Source organism: Trametes versicolor (genome assembly GCF_000271585.1).
Source record: "Trametes versicolor FP-101664 SS1 unplaced genomic scaffold TRAVEscaffold_13, whole genome shotgun sequence".
NCBI lineage: Eukaryota > Fungi > Basidiomycota > Agaricomycetes > Polyporales > Polyporaceae > Trametes > Trametes versicolor.
Genome location: NW_007360333.1, coordinates 1,599,970 through 1,612,844, shown reverse-complemented (window position 1 = coordinate 1,612,844; position 12,875 = coordinate 1,599,970). Strand labels below are relative to the sequence as shown.

Below are 12,875 nucleotides of genomic sequence, written 5' to 3'. Positions count from 1 at the left end.
CGCGCGCGCCAACGCACCGTCCCACATATTCCTACAGAACGACAAAGCAAGAGGAGATCGAAGTCCCTCGCGAGACCTCGCCGCGCCCTGCTCTTCGATGATCTGCAGTGCGGGGTCTGGCGCCGGCTCGAGGACGAATGCGAATGCGAAGGCGAATGCGGGCTAGCCCCCGTCGCTGTCACCGCGCGAGTGAATGGGATCTCGGGGCGGGGGCGTCTGATCAGCTGGCAGCTGGATCTGCCTGGGAGGCGAGGTAGCGCGGTAAATCGTGTGCGGGGACGCGAACAGTACCTCGCCCTGGCCCGGCGTCCGTCTCCGTCGCACCGATGCGCGCCGTTCCCCATGCGCCGTGAGACGTGCGGGGGCCCCGGGACCGTGGCCGGTGTCCGCTTCGCGTGCGGGAGGAGTCGTCTGCGCAGAGGGAGATATCGACAGAGCGCCATTTATCGAGGGAACCACGGGTCTGCGAAATGTGACGAGGATGAGAAGAAATAGTGGTGGGGTCCACGTTCTTAACGTTCACTGCGCAGGGCTTCTGACCGTCGGGGACGCGTTCTATGTGGAGCGGGCGTGGATGTATAGGGAGACAGGCTTGCTCTGAAGATCTGTGCGTGCGCATGCGCAATCGCGTCACAGAAGGCTTGGGTGGACGTGACGCCGTCTGTGAGCATGTCTAGAAACCCTCGAATATTCCACTTACTTGACGGGCGGCTTGGAGTCGCTGGTTTCTAGTTTGTGCCAGGATATTGTCGTTTACGGTCCATGCGTGACTGATAACGCCGCTCATTAAAGATAATGTCAGGACAGCTTGGAAAGCGGTCCGATATTGCAGGTGGCAGGCCTCCGCTCGGAATACATTACAACATAACACGCCGCAGCCGGGCCGCTGGATGGACATCACCCCTATGGCGCACATTGCTATATCTCCTGAAGACAAGAAAAAACTGTAATGCCACCGGCATCAGCGCTGCGAGCACGGTGGCGATTGGAAGGATGCCGGACGAACCTGAGCACTTGTTGCGACGACCCGGAGTCCCCGGGATCGCAGTCGGCTGTGCGCTCAGCCACTATGCATGTCGTGCAGATAAACGGGGCACGGGCCTCCGATGGCGAGCGGAAGGGCCGCCGTGCGGGACCGTGCATAGTGATCAACGTTCAACGTGCGCATTGCGTACCTACTGCCACCAGCCCACCGGCGGTTTGTCGTCCGAGCGGATGATCCGGGCGCAATTTTTGCGGGTGGATGGGCGAAAGCATATTCGCCAGAAGGTATGCACCCGAACGACGTGCGGTTGTGTGTGGCGGTATAATGGAACACGAAATTTGCATGCCGGTCGTGGTGGACGCAAGTTCGAACGAGAGTCGCTCGGGTGGAGAGACGCCCATGCCGCGTGGCTGTGACGGCAGAGTCACACGGTATCGAAACTCAGCGTCTGGTTCTTGGTGCTCCACCGCCGGACTGCGTCCGCATCTCTCGACGCTTGCTCCCACTCTCACGCAGATCAGAGTTCCACCTCCGACGCTCACGATAGCGTCAAACAGGCGGCCACCGTATTCAGAGAACGGTCGGCAGACGGCGCCGCAGGACAAGCTGGTGGCGGTACTGGGCCGCCGGACGCAATAAAAGGTTGAAACCATTGATATGTCACAAGTCGCCCGTCAAGTTCGCAGGGCTCGGAGGGGAGTTGTCGGCCGCGCGCGCCCTCCCACGAATAGGGGTTCTCCCGTCCCAGGAACCGCACGGGCCTGCTATGAGCAGGCTGCGGACCAGATAGGCAACGGGTAGCAGGGTCCGCCGAGGAAGTTCCCGGCGAGGGCGCGTCGTTCTGCGCGGAAGGGACGATCGCTGGATCTGGTCGGCGCGAACACAACTGTTTGGCGCGCGCAGAAAGTGGCCGTTGACTTTGTGGGACTCTGGCTGTTTTCTAGAGCACAAAGTGGCTGCATTCGCTGTATTCTAGAGAGCAGAAAGCGCGCGCGCAGACACTGAGGGCGCTTGTTTGGCCGCGCTTTCCTCTTGACCGCCATCTCGTGCTCTCTCGCGGAACTGTCTACTACAAGGGTGCGCGCGCCGTATCTACTCGTCCCTTGCGCATCTCGGTTTAGCTGCCCTGGGCTGACCGAATGTCGGCGTACATAGTTGTTCCTGGGTTCGTGTCGTCGAACCGAAGTCTCCCGGCCCACCCAGAGACTCGAGCCTCCATGCGACCCATACAAACCTTGCACCAGTTCCCGGTCTGCCCCCGGCTCCGCGCCGCGCAAACGGGCTCGAGATCTGCGAATCCACGATGTCGAGCGATCGCGGTGGCGATGCTGGTGTCCTCGCATGTTGACCAGCCGCTCTAGGTCCCCGGCATCCCCGTTTCTCACACTTGGCGCACGACTTGCGCTCATCGAAGGCCCGCCGACCAGCTCCTCGTTTCTGCTCGCAACGGCTCGCTCGCGGCCGCCGGCCAATTCCATATCTGCGCATTCCAGCAGTCAGTGCCAATCTTCAACGTTGAGTCGCCGTGCAGCTGTTTCTCAAAGAATGTACTCACTGTCGCGCTCTGTAGATTCGTCATCCTCCACCGAGTCCTCGCAGTCGCCCTACAGCAGGCCGGCGGCCTGTCGGGGACTTGTCCGAAATTATGCACCCGAGACCGCTCGGTCCAGTAATGGCGGAGCGCGCCGTTCCTCCGCAGCCACATCTGACGGCCGCCGGCGCGCACGGTGCCTCCCGTACACCCCAGGTACGATCTCCTGTCGTCATGTGCACCACTGTCCACTCGCTGAGCCCTCGCAGCTATAGATGTGCCGGACGGCGGCCCTTGCCTATGCAATGTCTGCAACACCGGGCGATCGCCACCAGGGCACGGTGGTGCGCAGGCGGAGTGTCCTCGGAGAGGTCGGACGTTGAAGAAGACGGCGACTCCTCGTCGGTGAATACAACGAAAACGCCCTCGCTGGCAGCAGTGGATGCGGCGACTTTGCGCAGGGGTCTGCATTCAGCACGGGGTATGGCCAACGAAGGGAAAATCCGGACATCGACGCGAGCGGTGTCGTGGGGGAGGCGTCACGCGGGCATTGTGTGGTGCCGTCGACTTGAAGGGCGGCCCCGATGTCATGTAACCTTGGCGAGCACCGTCAAGGCCTCATGAATGGGGGTGTCGCTGGGGTGACTCTGCTGCTGTCACCGAAGTCGGATGAGTGCTCGCACGACGGGCCAGCGAGCGGATGTTGGACAAGAACTCCGGATGAAGACAAGTGGCGCTCTCATCGCTGGGGACCACAAGCTTGCGGCAGTATCCCGCTGCCGCCAGCTTCGAGCGCTGATAGCCGCCGTCTTCGCAGACGAGCAGTGCGGTGTCTGCGATGGCCGCCGGCCGAACATGAGCTCGAACATCTGCCAACGAGAAGTACGTCTGCATATTCGACGCTGAGCTGAAGGGGGCGAAAGCACTCACCATCGGCGTCCATAGATTTGCGTACATAGCATGTCGAGCCCACAATCTGCACATCCTCTCCGCGAAGCTCCGTCTGCAAGTCTTTGTTGGGGTCAAAGGAGTCGGTGCCGTCGGGGACAGTTCAAGTGCGGTGCGGCAAGTGCAGACCCTGCATGGCCGGTGGCGTGGCCCCGCGTGCGTGACTCCGAATGGCTGGCGACACGGTGCTCCATGCTGCATGGTCAATGACCCAGTGAGGGTGCATGGGCACGGTGGCTTTCCGAGTCTCAGGCTAATAGGCAGGCCAGAGGCACATAGGTTGGCGGCTCCTGTGTACAGTCTCCATCAGCACTGACATGGAGTGGGACGTGTGGAATACTCACCTCGATATGTTGGTGGTACTGTGGGGCATGCATGGGGAAGAGAGAAAAGGAAGGGATTGAGGGCCACTACGACTCTCCTGGTGGGTACGGAGGGAGAAGGACAAGTGCAAGGACGGCTGTGTGCAGGCTTCGTCCAGACGATGCCCGTCAAGGCCGAGGAGCGTGGCATTTCCACCTGGGCCTGAGGTGTGAGGGTCGTGTATGCGAGTTTGTCAGAGAATTGACAGTTCCGGTTAAATTGGATATATTTTTGTTCCCTCGGAAGACCAGCGGCAAGCTGGCACAGCTCTTCCCGGACAAGCATGCCCGACTCTAGAGTCACACGAGGCGTCTCATACTCCATAGATCTTACTCACGCAAGAGTCTCTGTCATAAATAAACCTAGACCTGCAGAGAAAGGATGTTTGGATCATGCAGGTCTCCTGCTTGTCCCATGCAACCTTGCTCTACATGTCTAGCTGAATACAAATGTACAAGGCTCATCACAGAAGTGCAATATCAATTGGACATTTCTTGGCACGGAGATAGAAAGGTAAGTACGTGCTCGCGAGATGCACCAGACCTGATAGGCTGTGAAGCCGGCTGAAAGTGACCAAAGTTTGGCCCGCTCCGATCACCATAGCCCTCCCTGCTGTGTTCCACAACGTAAATAGCCAAAAACCCAGATTACACATCCGGCCCTTATATCCCGAGGTGTTTTGAAATGGCAGAAAGCGAGCAAGCTAGACCGTGAACGACGCGAGTGGCGGCCGTAAGGACCCCTGAAAATGCCTATAGTAGGCCGTCCGGTAGACGCCCATGATTTTGGCCCTCCGTGTCCGGTCGATATTTTCGAGGTTTTGGCCTAATTTGTCCGGACTCGCGACCAGGATGCCGTTTTTGCTCGGTGGTGTCCGGATTTTCCGTCCGGCCCCTTCGGGGCCGGGGAGGTGTCCGGATTTCCTGGCCGGCCTCTAAAAACCGCAAATTTTTTCCGGCGCGCCGCCATGGTCTTCAAGCGGACATTATTTCGCGGTTTACAACCATTAGACGTCCAAATCTACCTCTAAAGTGAGGCTGGAGGGTGTGCCCAATGCAGAAAAATTCTACGATTAGGATAATGCGTATGAAGTCTTGAAGCGCCCGCCGGATTGCTACGCCGCATTCTGACATACCTCAGCCGAAAAGCTACAAACGTCAAGTGCACTACAGTGAGTAGTAAGTCCCATCAACAATGGTTCTTACACGGCTGATGATGATGGATAAGCCGGGAACCCTGGAGACACCCCTCCGAAGGGGACCCTTCAGCCTGACCCCGGTGGTGTCCGGACTCTGGGGCCCGGCCGAGGGAGCCCAGAGGCCTCGCTGTCCGGGAAGTCCGGCCGGCTAGGTGACCTTTTGAGGGTCATTTTGTCCGGACTTTGACCCATCATTTGGCCAAAAATTTCTCAGACGCCGTCCGGATGACGAGCGTCTACCGGACGGCCTACTATAGGCATTTTCAGGGGTCCTCGGCCGTATCGATCCTGCACTAGCGCCGCCCAGTTGCCAAATGCGGAATGGGGTGCGTGGTTCGTGAGTGCCTGTGCACAGCGCTCATCTTGCACATCGACCACCAGCACGTTCCTGCCTCTCTACTCCAGGGCCTAGACTACGGAAGTGGGTGCCGTCCCTGGCGGCGACTCTGCACGATCTCCATGCCTGTTTCCAGGTGTGCACATAATGCAACCCGATTCAGTCCTGTTGTTCTGGAGGCAGCGCAGAACACCATTCGCTCAGCCGGCGGCGGTGCAGGCCCAGAATTGAATCACACCTCCATATCCCGCAACATACGGCAGACCGGCGTTGAAGCGAGCACCCTTGAATCGGGTGTCCTCCCATCACGTTTCATCTCCTCCAGCAAGCCCTGCATCACCCATGGCGAGCCAAGCTATCAAGCTGCCCGTGCATTGCTCCATGCGTAGTCCTGGATGCGGGGGTAGACAATTGTCTTGATACCGACGGAATCCGAGCCGCGTGCTTCATTGGCGACGGTGCAAGTGTTGTATGACACATTCAGCGACTTTATCTGCTGCCAGAGCTCATACTGGTTTTCATTTCTGCTTATCAGCCATCTCCGGCGGCCTATGGTGTCAAGCACGAACATGCAAGCAGGTTGTGGATGTGGTTTCGAGGCCAAGAGTTCCGTGCGCCGGATGTTCTGCCAACCGGTGAGTGATTTGCGGAAATAGCTCACTTTGCCAGTCTTCCGGGCATGGCACTTCGGTTTAGATGCGCGCCCGTGCACTATAGGTTCCGTCCGGCTTGCTGCACTGCACGCGCCAGTCTCCCCATCTCCCGAGTCCCAGCACGTGTGCGCGAACTCCCTTGTATACTAATGACAGCCCCAAAGTCTGTCGGCATATACCTCAATGGTGGTCGCTCTGGCAGCCTTCTTGGCATCTTCCATTTTGTTCGAGTGTGTAAATATATTTGACTGGTGCGGTGTTGAGAGCGGTAAACAAATTAGTGACATGCATCAACAGTTTGACATACTTGCTGTGATCTGTAAGCTGCCGATTATACTCAGCGCTCGCGCTTTCGTATCTGAGGAGATCGTGCGCACAGTCTCGGATATCCATGATTTCCGTAGCAGCAAATAGTGCCGAGTCGCTAAAGGGGGCATCCAGTGTGGCCCATGGACCAGCAGCTAGTCTAGGTAGCATGACACATTCCGCCCGTGCTCAAAGCTGCACAGAGGGACTCGGTGTTCTGCCCAGATATCCTGCGCAGAGTTCGTGTTTATCGTAGCACTGAGGATGCGATAGCATTGCATGTAACTACACATTTCGAATAGTAATCAAGTATGTGCTTGCGCTTGCTCCCCAACTTACCCTGCGAGTAAACTTCTCATCCCGCACTGCTGCGTAGTATGCCCGCATCTCCCGTCGGATCCACGCGCCGGTGGTTGCCCCGGAACGTACGAGCGGCCACAGTCGGGGACGACACTCCGCACACACGCCTCAAGCGGTTAGCAGGTGAGAAGGAGTGCCGATGCCGGGGTGCAATGATCCACAGCCCAGGATACGCGCGTCGGCGGGGCGACTCGCGTTCACATTGCTACGTGCAGACGGGAGGTCGCGAGTCGAGAAGTGCGCCGTATGGCATTGGCGTAGCAGAGCGTCAGCGAGACTGGCTGCCACAGATCGAGTGATACACACGTACAAAGACGTGTCGAGTCCCGACAGTCCGAACGGATAGATACGCCGGGACTGTTTGAGCTATGTTGGGCGTGATGCACTGTGTCGGCCCAGGCTGCGAGGATCTCCGATAGCTGTCCACTGACGGCGTCATTAGGGTATCAACGAGTAGGGAGTACGATCGCGCTGTTCCAGAGCCGTCCGCGGAAGGCCGTACAGGGCCTGGTGTGCCATTGACGCGCACCGGCATCAGTCCAATGGGGTATCGGCCTATCCGATGTGCAAGTTCACAGCCCAGGCAACACGGTGATGCGCAGGCTAGGATACGGCGGCTACGACGCGACATGCAGATGAAATCCCGTAGCGACTCATGCGCCATGGGGTACACTACAGCCCGGCTGCCCACCGGTACTCGGACTCGGAGATGTAGAGCACACGCTGTACCACGTGAGTTTCGCGACAAAAGGAAGACCAGAGCATCTGCGAGTTCAGCTACCACAACATGCACGACTCACGCGCGCAAGAAGACGTCGTATCCGCCGGGGCGCGGGCGGAGGAAGATTGCATTCGTCGGATTCGCCTCGCGGTCAAAGTATCACGCCAAGCGTCAAGCGTCGTGCGGGATCTGTGTCATCGTACGTGAGCGCTGATTGCGGATGCACGATGTGCGTCGTACCATCCATAGCCGATGTTTCCCTCATGATGGAGCCTTGCGCGGCACGGCGCGCCGCGTGCGCGCACAAACGATCGCTCGTGGGGGCGGCACGCAGTGTGCAAATGCCCGGGCTTGCAGTCAGGCCACCCGCGCAGCGCCGAAACCGTCCTGCGAGACGTCTCCCTTGCGCTCGAGGAGCCTGTGGGTGCTTCCCCTCCGATGGATCGACGTTTTCGCGGGGCTCGAGACCGGAGGGAGCCGCGACAGAGCGGGCGAGGTACACTTGACCACTTCGACCCCACCGGCACCCCGCAAGACAGCTGATCACCAAACCGTCCGCACGGGCAGCAGACCAGTTCGATCCGGCAGGGATGCACGGCAGATTGTCGACGCCGAACGACGCGGCCGTACGAAGCGAATGCGGGCCTCGCCGCGCGATTTTCTGGGGACCCCGCCAAACCACCCATGAAACCGCCCGAAAAGCCGTGAATATTATGTCGTCGTACGGGGCGGAGAACTCACCCGTTGCGTACGGAATGATGCAGGGCGACGCTCCTCCGCGTTTGGGGGCACACCGGTACACGGTCGAGGCGGGGCCCGATGGTTTGTCGGGCGGGGTGGGGTCCACGGGCAGTCATGCGCCGGCCGCCGCCGCCGGATTGCTGGCTACGACGCCGCCGCCGGCCGCCAGGGACGCGGAGACGTGGAACTAGATGCAATGGGGCGTGATCGCACCACGAGAGAACGTACGGGGACGGCGCGAATTGGGGCGGTATGTCGGGCGGGCCATGGACGTCTATTGGATTCACCACTCGCCCGGGCCGTGTCCTCGTCTCTGCTCCACACGGGGCGCGTACGGGACGTCCCGGGGAGTCTGGATGCGACTCGTATGCGATACAAGAGTCGTATCTTCGAGTTCAATGGGAGGGGAGACCGCGGGGAGCGGCGATGCTGCATTGGAACCCGTCACACCCGACGGTCCCTCCGCGAAACCGCATCGATCGAACCGTCCGCGGGGCGCATGAAACTAGTCGAATTGGATGGTGAACGTACACCGGCGTCCCGACGCAAAGCGACGTTGCCACACAGCTCGGGAGTGGGTCGCGATGCGCATCTTTTGCGGGCACCTTCGAAAACACCAATGAAATCGCGCGAAACGGCGTGAGCAAAATGTCATCATACGCGGCGGGGAACTCACTGGGCGTGTGCGACATGGTGCAGGGGAGTGCTCCTCCGTGTTTGGGAGTGCCCCGGCATGCCGTCGAGGCGGGGGCGGACATTTGTCGCGCGGAGGGGCATAATCCGGTACGCCGAGCGCGCTGAATCGCGGGCCGACGGCGCCCGCCGCGGAGGCGAGAAGCAGGGGGACGGGGACGTGGATAGTGATGCAACAGGTCGCGAGCGCCGCGCGGTACGCGGGCGTGGACGGCGCGAACGCGAGTGGTACGCGTTGCACGGCCCCCGACGTGTGCGGGCCGTGTTCTGTCTCTCCCTGACACCGGGCGCGCGCTGGACGTAGCACACAACGCGCACAGAGGGCGGCCGGCCAGCCAAAGGCGTGTATTCGATGCGTGACCGTGGTTGATACACACTCAGAGCGGCCCGCGCACTCGAGGGGAACAAACGACGTCGAGAGGTGTTCCCAACGTGGACACCCCGGCCGTGCCAATCTCGCCGCGACCGTGATACCGTCCGCACGGCGAGCGAGCATGCTCGGGGTTAGCCCCTCCGCCGAGCTCTGCAGAACATCGCCGCTCACGCGAAAGGCGACTGTGCTCCGGGGAGGGGACGCATCCGGGGACACCGCGGCTGGGCGTCGCGTGTGTGCGCCCTGCTGACGTGCTTGCCGTGACGGCGGAGAACGCGAGCGCGGGCGACGCGGCGCCAGCGAGGCGAGACGAGGCGAGGAGGCGTGGGCGGAGACGCGCGGCGTGATCATGATCCGTGCGCCCATGGGAGCGCATAAAAGCGGCGAGGGCTGGGATGGCGGACAGTCGTGCTGCCCTCATCCTTCGTCTGGTGTGCTCCTCGCTGCCCACTCCGTGGTCAGAACCCTCGTCGTCGATCCTCTCGTTGTTGTCGTCGCCCTCGCGCTGCCTGCCCGCATCGTCTGCGACCTCGCCCCCGAGACAGCGAGGCGTTTTCGTATGCAACTATTGGTGAGCCATCATGGACCGCTGCAGGAGGATGGACACTCACCGTGATGTTGCACAGCACGGAACATGCGTGGCGATGATTGTCGCGGCACGTAGAATAGATGTAGAGCCTACACCTGTAGTACTCCGCGTGAGCTATCGATTGCACCTCCCAGGAGCCCCCCACATACCTTCCACCTGCCTTGCCGTAGCACGCATCCACCGGCCACGAAATATGGTCTTGCATGCTCTCCCGCGTGAGGTTAATACGGCCCAATGTACGAAACCGGGACCTCTGCCTATGCTGGGCGGAAGCACGCCACACGTGTGGATACGGCGCGAGACTTGTGTGCGCGTTCGGCGTCCGTGACTGCTCAAACGACCCGCGCAGCGTGTTCCAGGCGGAGAAGGCGGATGCTCGTGGAAGGTCCACCCTTCGAGGCGTCTCTGGATACGCCGGACGCAGGGCGGCGATATGAAGTAAGGCCGGCGCAGATCGTGCGCGGCGTCGTCGAAGCTGTGGCCGGCGCGCGCAGTTCGGATCTTGGACGTGCGAGTGCTCGCGAGTGAGAGCGCGCGAATGAGTGGTACTTTGACGTACCGGTTCCTGGATGACGGGGTCGCCGTACGGGGCTTGCCGGGTACTCGTTATTGAGCGGTGCTAGAACACGTCGAGCACACCAGCCGGATCTGCCATGGATGCTTCGTTCAGATCCTGGGATGAAAAGGGATTCCACACGTACCGAGATGTGGCATCAGAGTCGATCGACTGTTCGTCTCTGAGCGTCGTCGAGGCCAGGGGCGGTGCTTCGAGTTGTTTGGCGTGACATGTGTCGATTGTGGTCCTCGCATTCGCTCGGCAGGCATGTACGCGTGCGACGCCCGGTTCGCGCCTCGTGAATCAACGCCCAGGCCCTGCGGAGAGCGCTGCGAACAGGAAGGACGGACGGAGGAGTGCGCATGCACGAGTGACGCCCGGACTGACGCCACGGAACGCGAAGAGCACGAGTGACACTAGTACGTAGCGTACAGCCAGAAGGAGCGCGAGGTTGGAGTGCGCCCAGCAGCCTTCTCGCGACTCGTCGAGCTCTCGAAACGCGGCGCGCGAGAGGCAAGAGCGGATGACGCGGCTCAGCGGGAGACAGGCGCCCGGCTAACCCTGACCTCAGTCTTGCACGGGACGCTTGAAGCTGGCATGGACGTCAGGCTTGCAGTTCCGCGTACCCCGGCCGTTCGCTGCAGAATACGTCACCGCGTGCACCTTGGATCTCGGGACGCTGCTTCTCGTGCGCGTCGCGGGAATGACGACTAGAAGGACTTGGATGGGAGGTGGGCGCGGGATCGGCACGGGGGCCCGCTTCTTCACGGGCGGGCGGCTTCGCGTTCTTGGGAGCGTTCCCTGAGCGGGGCGCGTTCGGCGCAGATTCAACGGTGCTCACATGTGTCTGCGCTGGGATCGACGGTGTTCCGGCTGGAGTCGTCTAGCAGGGCCGAGTTCAGATTCGTGTTCGACTTCCAGATTCATAGAGCGCATCCCGGGGTCCTTGGATCTTCTGTCAGGTCTTCCTCGTCTGTGTATGCGCGCCGTCAGTCACAGATGGAGTACAGTATGTGGCAATAGACGCACCGCGTGCGCGCCAGATCTGCGGCGCTGGAACGATCGTGTTTCGACGGACCTATACCATCAACTCAACTCCTCCTGCAGGGGCGGCGGCGGCGATCCGGCGCCTCTCCCAGATGCATATCCGCGCCGAAGCCCTGCACAAGCGAGCGTGTTCGCGTGCGGGCGGCGGTTCTGCGCACGCCCACAACCCCTCACTTCCGACCAGTCGAAGGCGTGCGTCATCAGGCGTGCATCCCGGTGAGCCCACCCCCATGACGGCGGCACCCACCATGTCATCGAAATACAAATACCTGCTGGGCACCCTCCTCGAAGACGAGCGCAAGGTTTCATGCTGCCGTGACACAGCAGCCCGCGCTGCCGACATACGCACCCCAAACCACACCCGCTCTGCGGCACAATATACCCACCGGACGGGCCCGGGGCGTGCCCGTCCCGCCAGCTCGCACATTATGACGGCACGCCTGCGAATCCGCCGCAGAAGCACGCCCGATACGGACATACGGGGCCGGGAAAGGAGGCGCTGCTCCCGCTTCGAGTAGACGGACAACGCTTTTGGCAGGCGCTTCTGGAGGGTTCGGGCGACAGATGCGGTTTGAAGGGAGGTGAGGGAGAACGCGCTGGGCGCGCGGGGTCTACCGGTTCTTTGATGCATTGCGTCCCGAGTCATTTTTGCGGGACACTCTTGACAAGGAGAGCATGCAGGAGAGGTCGCATGAAAGGTGGAAATTGCGGGTGCGGTTCGGATCTTGTCCAGCGACCTGCACTGCTCGCAACCTTGCCCTGCATGCGCACCGGACCTGGCAGGTGCACGGTTAGATTCCGGTGAGACGTTTTACCGTGGACGACTTGACGTGAGCCCTGGGCGTACCTGCTTCGAATTCTATCCCAGCGGTAGGTTATGTCGCCCGCAGAGAAGGAGAAGGAGAAGTGCTGGCCGTGCACCACGGCGTCGTGTCCGAGTAGGGTAGTATGCCTGCCGAATTTGTGCTATGAGATCAATAATTCAGGAACGGCACGAACAGTCGAGAATACTAAGCGGTAGGATCGCGCGCGAGCACCCACAGCAGACGTCGGCCGCTTGGAGCTTACCAGGCCGGAACTCTCCAGCCGCAGGCCCAGCAGCCTGAGCACAGGGAAGCCGCGTACCGTTCACCCTGCCAGATCTGGCAGCGCGCGCGCCAACGCGCCGTCCCACATATTCCTACAGAACGACAAAGCAAAAGGAGATCGAAGTCCCTCGCGAGACCTCGCCGCGCCCTGCTCTTCGATGATCTGCAGTGCGGGGTCTGGCGCCGGCTCGAGGACGAATGCGAATGCGAAGGCGAATGCGGGCTAGCCCCCGTGCTGTCACCGCGCGAGTGAATGGGATCTCGGGGCGGGGGCGTCTGATCAGCTGGCAGCTGGATCTGCCTGGGAGGCGAGGTAGCGCGGTAAATCGTGTGCGGGGACGCGAACAGTACCTCGCCCTGGCCCGGCGTCCGTCTCCGTCGCACCG

General features: G+C 61.0%; 2 protein-coding genes across 2 annotated transcripts; both read right to left on the bottom strand.

Annotated features, from left to right (window-relative positions):
• Window positions 1-3,162: 3,162 nt before the first annotated feature.
• TRAVEDRAFT_31957 (uncharacterized protein) lies at window positions 3,163-3,485 on the bottom strand (the record flags this gene model as incomplete). Its single annotated transcript, XM_008045868.1, has 2 exons — window positions 3,462-3,485; window positions 3,163-3,410 (listed from the first exon to the last, which is right to left on the bottom strand). A coding segment is annotated over exon 2 (248 nt), but the record flags the coding sequence as incomplete, so codon positions are not given.
• Window positions 3,486-8,420: 4,935 nt separating this feature from the next.
• On the bottom strand, window positions 8,421-8,976 carry TRAVEDRAFT_31956 (uncharacterized protein). Its single transcript, XM_008045867.1, has 2 exons — window positions 8,820-8,976; window positions 8,421-8,748 (listed from the first exon to the last, which is right to left on the bottom strand). Exons 1-2 carry the CDS (start codon window positions 8,899-8,901, stop codon window positions 8,588-8,590), a joined length of 243 nt encoding a protein of 80 aa, XP_008044058.1. The 5' UTR covers window positions 8,902-8,976; the 3' UTR covers window positions 8,421-8,587.
• Window positions 8,977-12,875: the final 3,899 nt, after the last annotated feature.

Bases quoted from the DNA above. Each gene is read 5' to 3' on its own strand.
- TRAVEDRAFT_31956 (XM_008045867.1), bottom strand. From the start codon at position 8,901: ATGTCCGCCCCCGCCTCGACGGCATGCCGGGGCACTCCCAAACACGGA. The intron at 8,749-8,819 runs GTGAGTTCCCCG...GTGTTTTCGAAG, and splicing joins CACCATGTCGCACACGCCCA to GTGCCCGCAAAAGATGCGCA.